At 42.2% G+C, this 16,678-nt stretch overlaps 1 protein-coding gene across 3 annotated transcripts in view; it reads right to left on the bottom strand.

Moving 5' to 3' along the window:
- SV2C (synaptic vesicle glycoprotein 2C) overlaps nt 1-16,678 on the bottom strand; it is a 220,643-nt gene that overhangs the window by 13,367 nt on the left and 190,598 nt on the right. For all 3 annotated transcript variants that reach the window (XM_005211209.5, NM_001192019.1, XM_059890561.1), the window contains 4 exons: nt 14,354-14,512; nt 11,297-11,430; nt 9,586-9,789; nt 8,926-9,085 (listed from right to left, as the gene is read on the bottom strand). In XM_005211209.5, coding sequence (XP_005211266.1) covers nt 8,926-9,085; nt 9,586-9,789; nt 11,297-11,430; nt 14,354-14,512 — 657 coding nt within the window. The remainder of the gene's footprint in view (nt 1-8,925; nt 9,086-9,585; nt 9,790-11,296; nt 11,431-14,353; nt 14,513-16,678) is intronic.

Below are 16,678 nucleotides of genomic sequence, written 5' to 3'. Positions count from 1 at the left end.
GGACATTAGTTGGTCCATGTTTGTGTATTGATGCCAGACTATCACCTTGCTTTTGCGGAAGAAAAAAAACCAAGTTTCACATTCTTAAATCTGGAAAGACTGAATTCAACTGCTTTCTAGTTTTCAAAGGAAGAGAAAATTTGTCTCATCTAAGCAGTAAGTGTAGGTGTGTGGTGTGTGTATGTGCCCTCCTTAACTTAGAAGGGGGCATCCCGTATCACAGCAAGCAGGGCCTTCCTTACAAACAAGTGGAGGACTTTGCTGCAGCTGTGAGCTTGAAGGAATCCCTGGGCCCAAAGTGGGCCTCCATCTCCCTCCCAGCCTACAACCACCAAGGATTGTATTATTGCTTGTTCCTGTTTAAATGCAAATATATTCACAGACAGTTCATAATGGAAGCCTTTGTGTCTTATCATTTATCTGATAAACCTCAGCTAGGAAGTGAGTCCCTGGGCTGGGGTAAATAATGACAGAATGAAAATGAGCCCTGGGAGGCAACCTGGAGTTCATTTAAGGCCACAGTTGATGGACACGTCTGTACACCCCCAAATACCAGGTAAGCTTCTTAGAAACTGATTCCCAGAGCCCCACCCAGACCTAATGGGAGGTCACAGACCAGGTTTATGGGTGCTGAGAGCCACAGCAGACAGTCATACATCTGGGTTGTAACACAGACACTCCCAAAAAAGTTATTGAGTAAATAAATTAACAATATTAAAATTCATACTGAGATGGATACACATATTTTTCTTATTCTTCCTATTAAACATAGCTAAAAGTCCTCAATGTTATAAAATAAACCTAAGACGACTCTGGAAAATAAAGAAAAATGGCAGAGCTGCTACAGAGCTGGGTAATGGTGAGTTCCTGCATTTTCTTTTTGCTTCATAGATCTGAGACTTGGAACTTAAGAAGCTGGCAAAAGGAAATACCAACAGGTACAGATTTAAGTAACACCCGAACCAAAGCCTGCTCTCTCTACCCAAAGGGCCAGGATAGAGGCATCCTAGCAAGACAGAAAATATTTAGATGATAACCTCTCTTCTCCAACCAAATACCAGAAAAAAATTGTAACTCAACTGCCAGCCACACCAACAAAGGTCGAGTGGAGCATCTGGACTTCCACCCTCATGGGCCTGTAATGAGGGGCCTCAACATCACCACTGGGGTGGTGTGGGGGAAGGCTAAGCAGGAAGCTAGGATTTTCATCCCTCCTGGCCAGTAATGAGCTTGTCTCTTCTTTCCCTCCACAGTATCAATAATCATGAGGGGAGCCTGGACTCCCACCCCTGTGCAGCAGGAATGAGGATACCCTTTCTTGGGTGTCAATGGAGGTTGAATGGGAACCTGGACATCTACTTCCAGGCAGTAATGGGTGGCATCCCTTCTCCTCCAAGAGAGGTGTTTGGGGAAGCCAACCAAAACTAAAGGCTTAATAAGATCAGAATGACTGCTTTCAATTGAATACTACTTGTCATCTGAATAACCAGGAAGATCTCAAATAGAAAGTGACAATAAAGAGATGTCAACATTGAGATGACGGAAATGTTAACATTATCTGATGAAGATTTTAAAGCCATCATGATAGTAAGGCTTCAGTAGGCAATTATGAGGGCTTCCCTAATGGCTCAGATGGTAAAGAATCTGCCAGTAATGCAGGAGACCCGGGTTCAATCCTTGGGTATTATGAACATGCTTGAAACTCTTGAACACACTTGAAATATAGAGCACATCATCAAAAAATAGAAAAGATATAAAGTCTCAGGAAAGAAATAGAAGACATAAAGAAGAACCAAATTGAAATTTTATAAATGAAAATACAATAACCAAAATAAAAATCTTAGTGTTCAGGCTCAACAGCAGAATGAAGGAGAGAAGTGAAAGAATCAGTAAATTGAAGGTAGAATGATAGAAATCTAATTTGAAAAACAGAAAATAGACTTAAAAAAAGGGCATCAGCAACCTGTAGGACCATAACAAGAGATCTAATACTTATGTCACTGGAGTCCAAGGAGGAGAAGAGAAAGTATTCAAATAAATGATGGCTGAAATTTGAAATAATGGTTCACAAATTTGGCAAGAGACACAAATCTACAGATCCAAGAAGCTGAAGGAATCCCAAATGTGATAACCCAAAGAAATCTACACCAAGACAAAGAAAAAAATTTTGAAAGCAGCCAGAAGAAGCACTTTACCTATAGGGAGAAACAGTTAGGTTGCTAGATTCTCCCCTCCAAAAATGTTGCACCTGTTTTTAGAATTCCCACAACAGTCTCTAAGCAGTAATTTTACCATCACCCCTTCCAGTTAACATGAGTTTTTTTTTATCAGTCTTTAAAACCTTGGATTTTCTGCATAATAAAAGAAAATTATATATTACCATTGTTTTAATTTGAGGGCTTCCTAGTTTGCTTCAAGATGGGGTTGGTCTCTATAAAAACTAACCATATGATGAGAGGCCTGGAACTTTCAGCCTATCCTGCCCCACCTTAGGGAGGGGACAGAGGCTGAAGATTGAGTTCAATTACAAGTGGCCAATGATTTAATCAATCATGCTCACATAATGAACTCTTCATAAATCTAGAGAGCTTCAGACTGGTGAACGCATCCACATGCTGGCAGGGCAGTGCACCCCAAACTCTAGGATGACGTAAGCTCCTGTACTCAGGAGTCTTCTGGACCTTACCCTATGCACAGACATAGCTCATTTTACTGTACATCATTTTATTATACTTGAAAGATACTGTATTTTTTAACAAATTGACCATTTGTGGCAACTCTGGGTCTAGAAAGTCTATCAGCATCATTTTCCCAGCAGTATTTGCTCACTTCTTGTCTCTGCGTCACATTTTGGTAATGCTCACCAAATATTTCCATTACTATTATATCTGTTATGGTGATATGTAATTGAAACTTAGCAGGACCCTGTGGGGCTTCTGAGCACTAAGGCCTCTCCGTGTCCCCCATTCCTTGTTTGTAGGGAATAGACTCCAGCCTCCATGAGGTCTCCTTGAGTCCCAGGGGCAGATTCGAACTATTGCTAATCAGGGAAGGGAAGGGACGCTGAGACAAGGGAGGAGCCAAGAAACAATAAAATCAGGACCTGGGGCAGGTCCTGATTCTACCTCAAGGGATACACACAGACATATCTTTAAGGCTTTCTGGGTATGCAGTGGTAAAGAACCCACCTACCAACGCATGAGATGCAAGAGACTAGGGTTGGATCCCTGGGTCAGGAAGGTCCTTTGGAGCAGGACATGGCAACCCACTCCAGTATTCTTGCCCAGAAAATTCCATGGACAGAGGAGCCTGGTGGGCTACAGTCCATGGGGTCACAAAGAGTAGGACAGACTGAGCACAGACAACTAAAACCCCCAACAAATGGAAGATGTCAGCATTCTTCATTCCAGATTAAAGAACCCAGAGAAGCTCTTCAAGAAGACCACCTGAGGCCAGAACTCATTAGATTACCTGAGACCAGAGAATAGACACATGTGTATATATGGCTGAGTCCCTTCACTATTCACCTGAAACTATCCCAACATTGTTAAGGGCTATACCCCAATACAAATGTTTTTGGTGTTAAAAATAGAATAAAGGAGTGTAGGCCCTAATCACACACTCTAATCTAATCAGCAGCCCTGCCCTTAAACTATAATAACTTGCTATAATAACTCCTCACCAAATCTCCTGGGGTTGGGACAGTTTTCGAGGGTAAGAGCCTGTGTGTCCCTCTTTGTCTGGCAAAGCAATAAACTCATTCTTTTCTACTTCACCCAAAACTGTCTTGGAGATTTGATAAGGCACCGGTGTACAAAGGCTGAATTTTGGCATCATTACCAGAAAAGAGCAAGGGATTAGAGGTTGTTTAGAGAGTTGAGGACACAGGGCTGGAGATGAAGCTCTATAAAATCTCTTGAACAACAAGATTTGATGGGCTTCCCGGTTGGCGAGAGCACAGAAGCACTGGGAAGGGGTGGGCCTGGATGGGGCACAAAGCGCCGTGCTCCCCCTGCTGTTCACGCCTTGCCCAATGTGTGCATCTCTTCTGTCTGGCTGCTCCTGAGCGGGAATCTCTTATAATAAATCAGTAAATGCGAGGACATGTTTCCTTGAGTTCTGTGAACCGTTCTGCCAAGTTATCAAATCTGAGGAGGGGTCGTGAGAACTCCACTGTGCAGCCAGTTGGTCAGATGTACAGGTGATAATCTGACTTGTGTTTGGGGTCTGAAGTGAAGGCACTCTTGCGGGAATCGAGTCTTTCACTTGTGGAATCTGATGCTATCTCCAGGTGTGTGTGTGTGTGTGTGTGTGTGTGTGTGTGTCCGTGCACGCGCGCGTGTGTACGTGCGTATGTGTGCATGTGCGCACGTACTCGCACACACGCTTGTCACTCAGTCATGTCAGATTCTTTGCGACCCCATGGACTGTAGCCCACCAAGCTCCTCTGTCCATGGAATTCTCCAGGCAATCATACTGGAGTGGGTTGCCATTCCCTTCTCCATGAGTGAACTCCGGGAGTTGGTGATGGACAGGGAGGCCTGGCGTGCTGCGATTCATGGGGTCGCAAAGAGTCGGACACGACTGAGCAGCTGATCTGATCTGATCTGATCTCCATGGTAGATTATATCAGAACTGAGTTACATTTTAGAACATCCAATTGGTGTCTACTGGGAATTAAAGAATTACTTGGTATTGGGGAAAAAATAGCTCCATATTTGGTGGCCAAAAGTAAAGTATTGAGCATGGAGGAAAAAAAAAAAAAAAAGCCCAACTTTTCCTTTAAAAAAGTGTTTGCAGTGACTGCTCAGCTTTATTTTCTCTGGCACAGAAAAGGTGCTGCTCAATAAGTACACACAATTTTAATTTCAACATTTCCTGCCTCTTTATTATACAATTGAGAGTAGCTTATAAAAGACAAAGGGTTTCCCGGGTGGCTCAGCAGTAAAGAATCCGTCTGCAATGCAGGAGCCACAGGAGATGTGGGTTCGATCCCTGGGTCAGGAAGATGCCCTGGATAAAGGCAAGGCAACCCACTCCAGCATTCTTGCCTGGGAAATCCCATAGACAGAGGAGCCTGGCAGACTACAGTTCATAGGGTTGCAAAGAATCAGACACAACTTAAGTGACGTAGCATGCACACATGCATAAAAGACAAAACTAATAATACAAGAACACAAGAGAGCAAAGCAAGATGAGGGGGAGCAAAGCAAACATCTGGCCCCTGGAGATGTAACCCTGACACAGAGACTCTGTCTCTTGATGCACAGCAGGGAAGGGAATGTGAGGAATTACTAATTTCTATCATATGAAGTGAAGAGACAGAGCACCTCTTCAGAGTAGGTCCTGAAATGCCCTGCAGATCCAGTGGTAAGCTCTATAGAGATGAACGGTGCTTTCACAGTCAATGCAAATGTAACCCCTACTAAGAGTCAGAGGTATAACATCACAGACCAAGTCCGTACTGTGGGTGACAAGTGTGGCTTTCAAGTGTTACAACTTTCATAGCACTTAGATTATATCCTAAGTTATGTTCCCTGAATAGAATCATTTGCCCTGGGATTCTGATAGGAGTTGGCTATTAAATGGCTCATGAGGCTACTTTTTAGTCAGAGTGTTCTTTTCTGATCATTAAGGACAGATTCTAGAAACTGGGCGAGGAGCTGACAGTGCTAAAGTTCTGGTATGAAACAATAGAAGTGTTTGTTGGGATGTATTCTATTCTCCTGCCACAGGGAGAGGAAGCCAGAGGGTACCACACACAAAACACTTGGGGTTTACCTCTAACAGCTGAGCCACAGTTCAGTGGAGCCCTCCCATGAGACCCAGAGGACCGCAGCGGAGATAGAAGAGAAGGTTTTAGCCTGAAACAGCGTAGGTCGTGCCAGCTAACTCATTATGGTGCTGGCAATGCAGCTCTGGCAGATAAGTTATCTCTCCATCATTTAAGAAAGTGACTTCCTGTATATTATCTTGCAACATCAAATTAACTGGTAGAGAATATTTGCTAGCAGCAGCATGGTCAAAGTGAGGATGCACTTTGCCAATTTCTGAGCCCTGGTCCAGCTGCCATGCTCTGAAAATGCATTTCCAGGTTTCACTGCTCCAGTAACGGAATGTAAGAGGAACACTGTGGCAGGCTGGTGCCCCCAGGACAAGCAGGACCCCTCTGAAGCTGGCTTTTAGCACAGCAATGCCAAGCCTTCCTGAGACTGCTCACTGGTGGCCTGGAACACTTCCACACAACTGGTCTTCCTTCTTCACTCTTTCATGGGCTCAGGCTTGCATTGTGGCCAGACTACACCTCTCTCCCTGTTTTCTCTCATAACTTGCATTTCCTTTAACAAAATCTGTGCATGTTTAATCCCATTTTGTCTGCTGCTTCTCAGAGATCCTGAACTAATACACAGAGCAATTTCTATCTTTATCTTGCTTGATGTTTAACCTTTCTGAAGACAGAAACACAGCAGGTCCATGTTTCTCATGGACGACCTGCCCAGTTCATGGTGTTTTGTTTTTAAGCCAGGTTCTTGCCACAGGAGAGTACTCACCCTTTATCCTTCCATTCTATAGCAGAGGGATAGGGGGCTGATTTCATCTAAAATAGTATCAAACTTTTATAATGCAAAATTAAAAGGTTGCAGTCTATGAAATAACTTTGCTTTAATGAGGAGGGGCTTAGTTTAAATGTCTAGTTTAATCCACACCTGGGCCCAGTTTACAGAATGAGCATGAAATAAAGCTGCAGAGTCTTGATCTTGCCTTGGCAGCACCCTCGTCCAAGATCCATGACATCCATCCCAGGAGCTTGCCCACAAAAGAGAACTACTGTTGGTTTAAAGAAGGAAGGAGATGCTGGACATGGGTTGCATGGTCCCTTTCAGAGCCTAAGTTATCAACAGGAGGTTATTAATTAGAATATCTGATAAGGAGAAGTCCATCAGAGTTCCCAATGGTCTGCAGGGAGGTGGATACAGGAGAACATATAGGGTTCCTGTAAGCTTGGTAATAGAAATTCATGAAGAAGAAATATAAGTTAGAAAGTCTGGGCGTGCAGCAAATGTACCCCACTGTGGCCAATAAATAAAAGAAGGGACTCAGGATCAGTGAAAATTGATATCCCAAATGTCTCTACACTGTCCTAGGAAAAACCCTCCTCCACTTCAAAGTCCAGAGAATCCTGACTCCATGCTCTAGCAGACAGGGCTCCATGGTGACAGAGCAGGCACAAAATAAAAGGCAAAGGCCATTTGTCTTCACGTGTGGCAAACGGCAAAACAGGGCTCCTATTCTTCTAATGAATCGGCTGCTGAAGCTCCACCCTAAGGCCCTCCTGTTTTGTCCTTTTTATGATATGAAGTGCAGAGTCTTCATGTCTCCATTTTGGGAACAGACGCGTAATTATATTCTAATGGTGATCTTTTTGTGGTCACTGGAAATGTGTTGGGCTTCCCTTCAACAGACCGGCAAGGTCAAGAGGTGTGTTCTGGAGACCTCTCCGTGTTGCCTTAATGCAGAGCTCATCTAGGCATTTGCAAACATGAGGTAAAGACCTTCTCAGGACCAATGAGGGGTCCACAGAGGCTCTTGCAGCTGATCCCTCCCTGCTTCACTGTATCTTCCTCATAGCCAGCAAGCTAAGTCATGGTCATGGTTAACTCTCTTCACTGGCTTCATTGCCCGAGTAACTCCTGCTAGCTACTATATTCCCCAACATGTTCTTTTTAAAATATATGAGTAGATGTATAAAATAAACCAGCTGCAAGGACCTATTGCATAACACATGGAATATAGCCAATATCTTCTAACAACTATAAATGGATATAGCCTTTAAAAGTTGTGAGTCACTATGTTGTACATCTGAAACTTTTATACTTAACATCAACTATACCTCAAAAACACAATCAGGTTTAAAAAAAAAAACTTCAGAGCTTCCTTGGTGGCTCAGTGGTAACCAATCCACCTACCGATGCAGGAGACATGGCTTCAATCCCTAATCTGGGAAGATCCCACGAGCATCGAAGCTACCAAGCCCAGGTGCCACCAGTGCTGAGCCTGTGCTCGAGAGCCCGGGAACTGTGGCTACGAAACCCACGTGCTGCAGTGCTGAAGCCTGTGAGCCCTCCAGCCCATGTTCCCCAGCAAGAGAAGCCTCCGCAATGAGCAGCCCGTGCACTGCACTCTCTAGCTGCCCTCACTGCCTGTAACTGGAGAGCGCCCCCAACCCCCTAACTAGAGAAAAGCCTGTGCAGCAACAAAGACCCAGCACAGCCAAAATAAATAAAAATAAAACAAATACTCAAAGTGTTACTTCAATGTGTTATTAATGTCTAATAAATTAAATACTCATGTATACTCAAAAGCCTTCACAGTTCCTAGGCAAACCTGATTTTCCCATACCACATTATAGTTAAATGTAACTATAATATTTAGTATATATATTAATGCTAATACTGAATATATGTTTAACTATATAATACACATATTACATATAGTTAACTATATAATACATATATTGCTATAAAAATATCTAGCTGTAAATAAAATAAAGCTGTAAAGATCTGGGAACAATTTCCATTGTAACTATTCCAACGTAATATTTAGCACTGAATTCATGACTTTCCCTTCTCAGCAATCATCATGAATCCCCAGGAATGTTTTCAAATTGTGAAACTAATCTACAAACTGTTTTCAAAGTAATAACATTTTTATGGTACTGAGTGTAATAGTCAATGAAGAAGAAATCATGTTTGGCCTTATTAAAAAATGAAGAATAAATGAAAGACATGAATAGAACCTACAACTTCATAAGCCAGATTTTTTTTCTTTGGAATTTCGCTTTGGGGAGGAAATGACAGTTTGGCTGATTTTCAGTGGTCCCATGGGGCTCAGAGCACCTCTTGCTGGAGGCCCATTTCAACATACCTCCGATCTGTAGGGTACAGCTCCACGGTGACCACATCAAGAGAGTTCCATGCCGAGATGGTCAGCCCATTGTACAGACACAGCATGCCTATCATCATGGATTCGCTGGTGCCAAACCAAAGGAAGAAACAACTGATCCCCGAAAGCACCATAGAGCCACCTGCCAACGTAGCAGACAAAAGGTGGGGGTGTTTCCTGTTATCTCAGTAGAGCAAGGACCCCTGGTTCTCTGAGATCTCACAGCAAAACTGAATCCCAAGAGGAAACTGCACTCTGGGTTCAAAAAGCTCAGCTACCGGTACATTTATCTGTATATAAGCTTTACCTCTCAACTACCTTCTGAACACAGCAAGCATGAAACACACATCACCAATTACTCAGCTACCTAAGTAGAAGAATAGACATTAGTCACACATAATTAGTTTTTCAGTCTGTTAACTCACAGAAGTGGTTCAAATGAGATGTAATTAGACATATATATATATATATATATATATTTTTTTTTTTTTACTAAAATTTAGTCTTAATGAAAGGTCTTAGGAAATTTCTCCTCATTTCTGTGGGATGCAAATCCTAGGGGGGTGGGGAGGGTAGCAGGAGACAGGCTCCCTCTAGATCGCAAGGGCAGCTCCTCTGTTTTACACGAAGCCAAGCACATACCTAGCATCGTTAAGCGCCCAATTCTGTCCATCAGGAGAGCAGACACGATGTTCCCTGGCAACACTGCCAGTGTCCCCAGGAAGTTGACAAAATAAATCCAGTAGGCACTATAGTCATCATCAAAGGTAAACTGGCATCCTGTCTTGTTGTACAAAAATGTGCTGTTTTGAAATCTGCAGTTAATGAATTTATATGGCTCAAAATCTGCGGACACAAAGAAAGACAGTTCAGTGCATCAGGCTGGCACACCCATATGAGCAAGCTTGCCAAGAATTCAGAAAAAAACCATGGTATTGGAAGCTCCCTGAGGGTTTCAGAGCTGGCCAAGGCACAGGGTCTAGTCAAGTACCCTGGGTTACAGGGTCCCAATGCAGCTGAAGGAAGGAATCCCTTTATTGCATAAAGGAATAAATTAAGTCCAATTATTCTGATTTCTTATGGTTGGTCATTGCTAATTATACTGCTTGCTGACTCCTTTATGTTGTTACTTTGTTCTAATTATCATGTTACGTAAGGACCATCATTAGAGTACTAATAGCTTTTACACTACAATTACAAAAATAATTTGTTCTAAAATGTGCATGAATCAGCCTTACTACTGCCATTTTATAGGGCTCTGAGGCAGTGAGAAGAAAAAGGACTTCCCTTGGGTCCTTGAGGCTGAATTTGCAAGTGAAGGTTTAAATGAAAGAACCCACGGAGGAACCAGAGTTGGTCTCATTGGACAGTCACCAGCATTCACTGCTGATTTTTGTCCTGAACTTGGATCTAGCCAAAAGGCGTTGCAGATGATGGTGGGTTCTGCTGAAAGGTAACGAGGATCAAAACAGTTATCCTCGCTGATCAAAATCGGCCTAAAAAGCTGGTCTCCTGAGGTTGAATGGGTTGGAAGACAGTGAGGGACCACTGTTTAAACAAATCCTAAGAACCCTGACCCCATCCTCACTTGGAGCTAGGCAGAGGTGGCTCCTGTCTGAGCATCAAGAAGCCAGGGCTGGTAACAAAGTGGCGCTGGTCCTTCTGCTGGTGTTGGGCCATTATTTTGACCTCATGGGACAGAGCGACCAATGTGTGGGGTGATAGAGCAGGGCTGTGCGATCAGACGAGCCTGGGCTCATATGTCAGCTGTGACCAGCTGAACAACTGTGGCCAAATTACTGCAGTTTTTGAAGCTTCAGCTATCGTGAAAATTAAACAGGACAGTGAGTGTCTAATAACCTGAGGTAGGAACCAGCATATAGTCAGTGTTCAGTCAATGTTTGCTTCCCTCAACTTTTTCCCTGGGATGTTTCCTAGACTCCATTAAGTGGATTGAATTAAAAGACTGTATGTGACTGAGCATGTACTGTCCATCTCTGTAGACTGTAGTTCAGGCCAGCTCACTTAAGCTAACAGCAGAGTTTGAAATCAAGACTGTCAAATGACTACAGGTTAATTCTCTGCTTTAAAAATTATTCACCACAGGATTATTATTATTATTATTTTTTGCCAACTTTGAGCTCAGCCTGTTCCATCTGCATTAAATACGACAAAAACAGTCACTACAAGCTCAGCTTTGATCCAACCTGATGGAGGGAGTTTGTTCATTTATACTTTAACATTCACTTCCCCCATAAGCGTCTGCCCACACCTATCACCAAATAGGTATCACGTCTCTGCCAAGAGCCAGGGCTGTGAAGAGGACCCAGGCAGGGTTAAGTGGCACACCTACCTGTTTTGTTAAAAACGGTTTCAATAAATGTGCAGTTCTTGAAGTAGGTGTTGACTGAAGTCACATCCTCAAAGGTGCAGGACTTAAAAACTGAATTTTCGAAAGTTATGGATTTGAACCTGATCCCTGCAAATCTGTCCAACACACACAAAAAATTCATGTCAATGATTGTGTCTATCAGGGTACAAAGTTAAGTCAAACAGATTTAGAGATGTGATGTTCCCCTACGGGCTGTGCTAAATCGCTTCAGTCATGTCTGACTCTGCGACACGATGGTCTTTAGCCCACCAGGCTCCTCTGTCCATGGGGCTCTCCAGGAAAGAATACTGAAGAGGGTTACCTGAGGTTCCACTATGGACTCTCTTAATTAAAAAGGACAGTGGCTTCTGGGTTTTCTACACTCTTAGCTCTCCCCCCTCTTCCTCATGGAGCCTGTCCTTTTGACTATCTCATTGCTCCCAATATTATTTTCCACCAGAAAAAGAGATGGCATCCAAAATAACTTCATGTAGGCTTCAGCAATGTTGGTAAAAGGGTGTTTGTGGGGTATACAGTTGAAGGCATTGAGCTTGGAGATTACCTGTGGCTACCGATTCTTTGTTTTTTAATCCTATCCTCCCTCTTGCTCCTTCACATATGCCTTTATTTGAAAATTCTCTATTTGGGGTTAACAGCTGTAACTTGAGCATGTGTTCCCATGCTTACTTTTATTTCCAAAGCTGATAACCTGAAGACTCTTTATTCTAGTGTAGGGACTTCCAATTATCTTAAAGAGAGGATGGGAGAATCACTTATGTGACGAATGATTATCTCAAGGGTCAAGAAACTTATTGCTCACAGTCATTTCCAAGAATATTTTTCTTCTCAGTGCCAAGAGGTGTTCCTCAAACCAAGCTGAATGACCATAGCTCAGCCTATTTTTGGAAATGGTAGAATGATGAAACTTGCTCTGATTCATTTTGGGTGATGCAAGAGGGAAGGTGGAGATGATAATAGTCACAATCATTCTGACATCTTAGAAGAGTTTATGGTTCAGATATTAAGTGTTGATAAAGACCCTTGGGAGACATGTATACATATCTATCAATGTGTCTTGGTAATGTATTAAGAGACTGTGAATGTATCCTTCACCAGTCATTGAGAGGAAAATGCTTATTCAACTGGGGAAGAAGTTAATACACCATATACCAGTGTTGTTAGGGCAGAAAGGGACCAATCCTCTTAGGCAAGGAAGATGACTTAAAAGTAATTTACTATTGAGATTTTAAAAATTATCCTCACTCTAATGCCAGACTGCATTTGTCAGCTCAGAATGCGCTAAGTGCCTACGAGACCAACCTCCATAAAACATTCACCCCCTACTCTAGGAGTTCAGAGGAAGATCGCCTAAGCCATAAATCTATCTACAGAAGGAGGGTAAATCATGGCACATTTTAAGAAGATCACTAATTTTCTGAAGTGAAACTGCATTTGGAAAGGGGAAACAATTTTTCCTCCCCCCAGGGGATGCTATCTGCATAGAACACACATGGAGAACAATTCAAAATGTTCAAAAAGGAAAAAGTAAGTCTTTGCCCTCCCATCCTCAAGCTACCCAGTTCTTTTTCCCAGAGAGGACCACTATTGTCATTTGCTCGTATGCTCTTCAGGGAGCGCTCTGCAGACACTACTCTACACTTTGCTTTGTTCTCCTCAGAGTCTACTTCAGAGGCCACTCCTTATCAGTACACGAAGAATTGCCATTTTAGAAGGCTGAACAGGAAAACTATTTTTAAAAACTGAGTTAGTTAGTGGTATTTCAAATTTCCATGAAAGACAAAAAAACTTTTTTCTATCACCTTCTAAAATAAACTTATGGGCTTTACAAGGATTTTAATGTTATTAAAATTATTAATCATTACATTGCCAAAGTAAAGAATTTCTCCATGATTGACCATATTGGAGACCATATGACCATACTGTCATATTTTTTTTTAAATATGACATACTAGAAATTTCTAATGGGATTACAATAATTTTTAAATAATGAAGTCAATTTTCAACCTAGAATTCTAGAGCACTTGACTCCAAGATTTCTGTAGAAAAACAAGTACAGATTCAAGTCAGTATTTTGGGAGGGAGAGTAAAGGTGATCCTCTGTGGATCAGGCCTCCCAGTGAATTGCCAATCCATATAGCTACCTCCTAGTTGGTAACTCTCCTTTTCATTACACAAACCATAAGCATCCCACAGAATTAATTTTCATCTTTCCAAACTGGTTTTTGCCCAGAGAAACTTTTATCAATTATGTTTGATTTTTACTTTGATCTCTTTTTAAATTGGGAGGATTTCCTAAGAATGATGTAAACCAACAGAAAGTCATACCAGCAACCATTTGCTCAGATAAATAATGGGTAGAAACAAGGGCCTTGTCTGTCCTTTTCCATCTCCAAAAAAATAAACCAGACCATTTCTTGAATCAGTTCTTCCTCCTCATCACGAGGAGTTCCACACTCCATACTCAAAAATGTCCTTTGCTAACTTATCTTCTATTTTTAAAGCCCTTAACTTTGGAAAATCATTCCAATTCTTTAACTGAAACTTTCTCTGATACAACTTAACCCCAATTCTTGAACCAGCATAGTGGAGAAGGGAGGAATTCTGAAGAGTAGCAGCCCCCTTTTCCAGAGACAAAGAACAGGCGTGAAATTACATGTCAGATTTCCTCTTTGAGTTAAATAACACTATAACCTGTTTTCTCATAATCCTTACTCTTCCCTTCCATAACTTATTTTGCTCGCTTTCCAGGGCCTCTCTGAATTTTGTTTTCATACCAGTCAATTTCACTCCTTTACAAATGGGAAGTAGCTCAGTTTAAGAAGTAATTTAAGTGAATTCACTGATATACGTGTATCTTTTCTTTAAAGGGCATTTGGAAGCATTTGAATTCAGTCTGAAAATGACTACATGTACAAACTGAAAAAAAATTGTGCATACGCATATTTTAGTGTTATGAAGGCAAATAAGAAATACATTTTTAAGATGAGGTAGGATTAAATGATTTAAAAGTTTCTGGACCTGCCATTGTCACATTCCATTCCGGTAATAATCTGATTTGCCATTGTAAAGTTAATAGTTGCATTTGAAAATTTCACTTTTGGTTCATCTACATTTTTCAACACATTCGACTGCAGATGTTTAATGACATCGGGGAACCAAACAGATAATCCGTAGTACCTGCAAAGACAAAGAAATGTGAGTTTGTAAAGGTGTTTGCTTTCAAGGGTTTTGATCATCTTTACTATCATTATTCTGAATTCTTTTTCAGGTAGTTTGTCTATTTTCCTCTTCATTTTTTTTTTTTTGGACTTCTGTGTTTCTAGTTTGTTCCTTCATTTGTGTAGTATTTCTCTGTCTTTTCATTATTATTATTATTAAACTTATTGTGTTTGAGGTCTCCTTTTCCCAGCCTTCAAGGTTGAATTCTTTCTTCCTTTTGGTTTGTGCTCTCCTAAGATTGGTCCAGTGGTTTGTGTAAGCTTCGTATTGGGTGAGATTTGTGCTGGGTTTTTTTCATTTGTTTGTTTTTCCTCTGATGGGCAAGGCCGAGTGAGGTGGTAATCCTGTCTGCTGATGATTGGGTTTATATTTTTGCTTTGTTTGTTGTTTAGATGAGGCATCCTGCACAGGATGCCTCTGTTGGTTGGGTGATGCCTGGTCTTGTATCTAAATGGTTTCCTTTGTGTGAGTTCTCACTGTTTGATACTCCCTAGAGTCTAGAGTCTTGGAGTCAATGCTCCCACTCCAAAGGCTCAGAGCTTGATCCTTTTTAAAGAATGATCACATTTCAGGATTCCATATCACAGAGAAACCATCTTTTCCCGTCACTTCACCTGGAGCTGCTGCCGGAGCTGTGGCCATGGCCGTCACCTGGAGACCCAGTGGGTGCATGCTATAAAGGTGTCTCTAAAGGTGCCGGCACTCTAGTGGCCATGACCATCTCCCTGCTATTTTCAGAGAGGTAGTGGTTCCTGGAGAAGCACTGCTAATTAGGACTGTGCCCCACTCCCCCTACCCCCACCCCCGTCCCTTAGCATTATGGGTCATCAAATAGGAATCTCATTGGCCCTTCCTCATCACAGGTCTGCAAGAATCAAGCTAGAGGGATGGCCTGGGTTTCCCTGGAGAATCTCAGGTCCTGAGTCTCTCCTTGGGAAAGAGACATGTGTAAGAATTCTATCCTACACAGGCATATCCTGGCCCAGAGGTTTCTCCTCATCCCCTCAGGCTGCACTGAAGAATCCTATCTCCTAGTCTCTAGCTACAAACTCCTGGGGTCCCCAAACTGTGAGGGCCCTTAGAGAATGACCTCTTTATTAACGGATGATTTTTCTTGGTTCCTTCACTACTGTGGTCCTGTTAGCCTGGGGGCAGAGCCCATGCCCTCAAGGTTCAAGGCTGGGAAAAAGGCCATTTAAGTATTTATTGGAAAAGCCAGGTTATTGCCCACTTTCTACCTCTCGCTGGTAGTATGTTATTCTAACAGGTTACAGCTAAGCCACGCTGCCATGATCTTCAAAGCAGTAGCCACTAACCACAGGTATGAGCAGTTAAATGTGACCAGTCCAGATGAGACATATGTATGGGAAAAATGTAAAATTAGGTCATTAATCGTATTGATTAAATGTCAAGAAATGATAACATTTTGGACAAAACAAGTAAAATAAGATATATTATTAAAGTTTGTTTCACCAGTTTCCTTTTCCTTTTTTTCCACCCCTTTTTAAATGTGACCGCCAGGACATTTAAAATGATGCACGTGGCTGATGTTATATCTTCACTGGACAATGCGGCTCTAAACTGGTGCTTCCCACCCAAAGCAGGGTCTCTGGACCAGCACCATCAGAATCACCTGGGAACTTGTTAGAAATGCAGACCCTCGGGCCTCATCCAGACCTGCTGAATCAGAAACTGTGGGGTGGAGTCCTCCAAGGAACTCTTCTGATACTCAAGTTTGAGAACCACTGCTCTGATTTATCCCCAGTTACACTGAGCTACACAGCGGAAGAAGTGGTTATGAGAATCACTTGTGCATATAGACAAGCTAGGTTTAGAATCCTGGCCTTGCCACTTACCAGCCATGGGATCTTGGGCAAGTTATCAAAGCATCAGTTACCTGCCATCTCTAATATCAGAATGATGAGAGTAACCACCTCCCCGGGTAACTGCTTGGATTAAATGAAATGCAAAATACCCAGCACATAGCGAGTGCTCAAAAGGCTAAGTCGTTTTTATCATCAGCATTGTCAACAGGATTCCTGAACCATCTCTGCCTCAGGATTCCATAGATTCCAGCCTCTTGTCTTCACATATCATGAAATAATTACTGCAGGGGTATGAGTG

The sequence above is a fragment of the Bos taurus genome, chromosome 10 (assembly GCF_002263795.3).
Source record: "Bos taurus isolate L1 Dominette 01449 registration number 42190680 breed Hereford chromosome 10, ARS-UCD2.0, whole genome shotgun sequence".
In the NCBI taxonomy this organism is placed as follows: domain Eukaryota; kingdom Metazoa; phylum Chordata; class Mammalia; order Artiodactyla; family Bovidae; genus Bos; species Bos taurus.
Note: the sequence above shows the minus strand (reverse complement) of the source record. Positions and strands in the feature narration are given on the sequence as shown.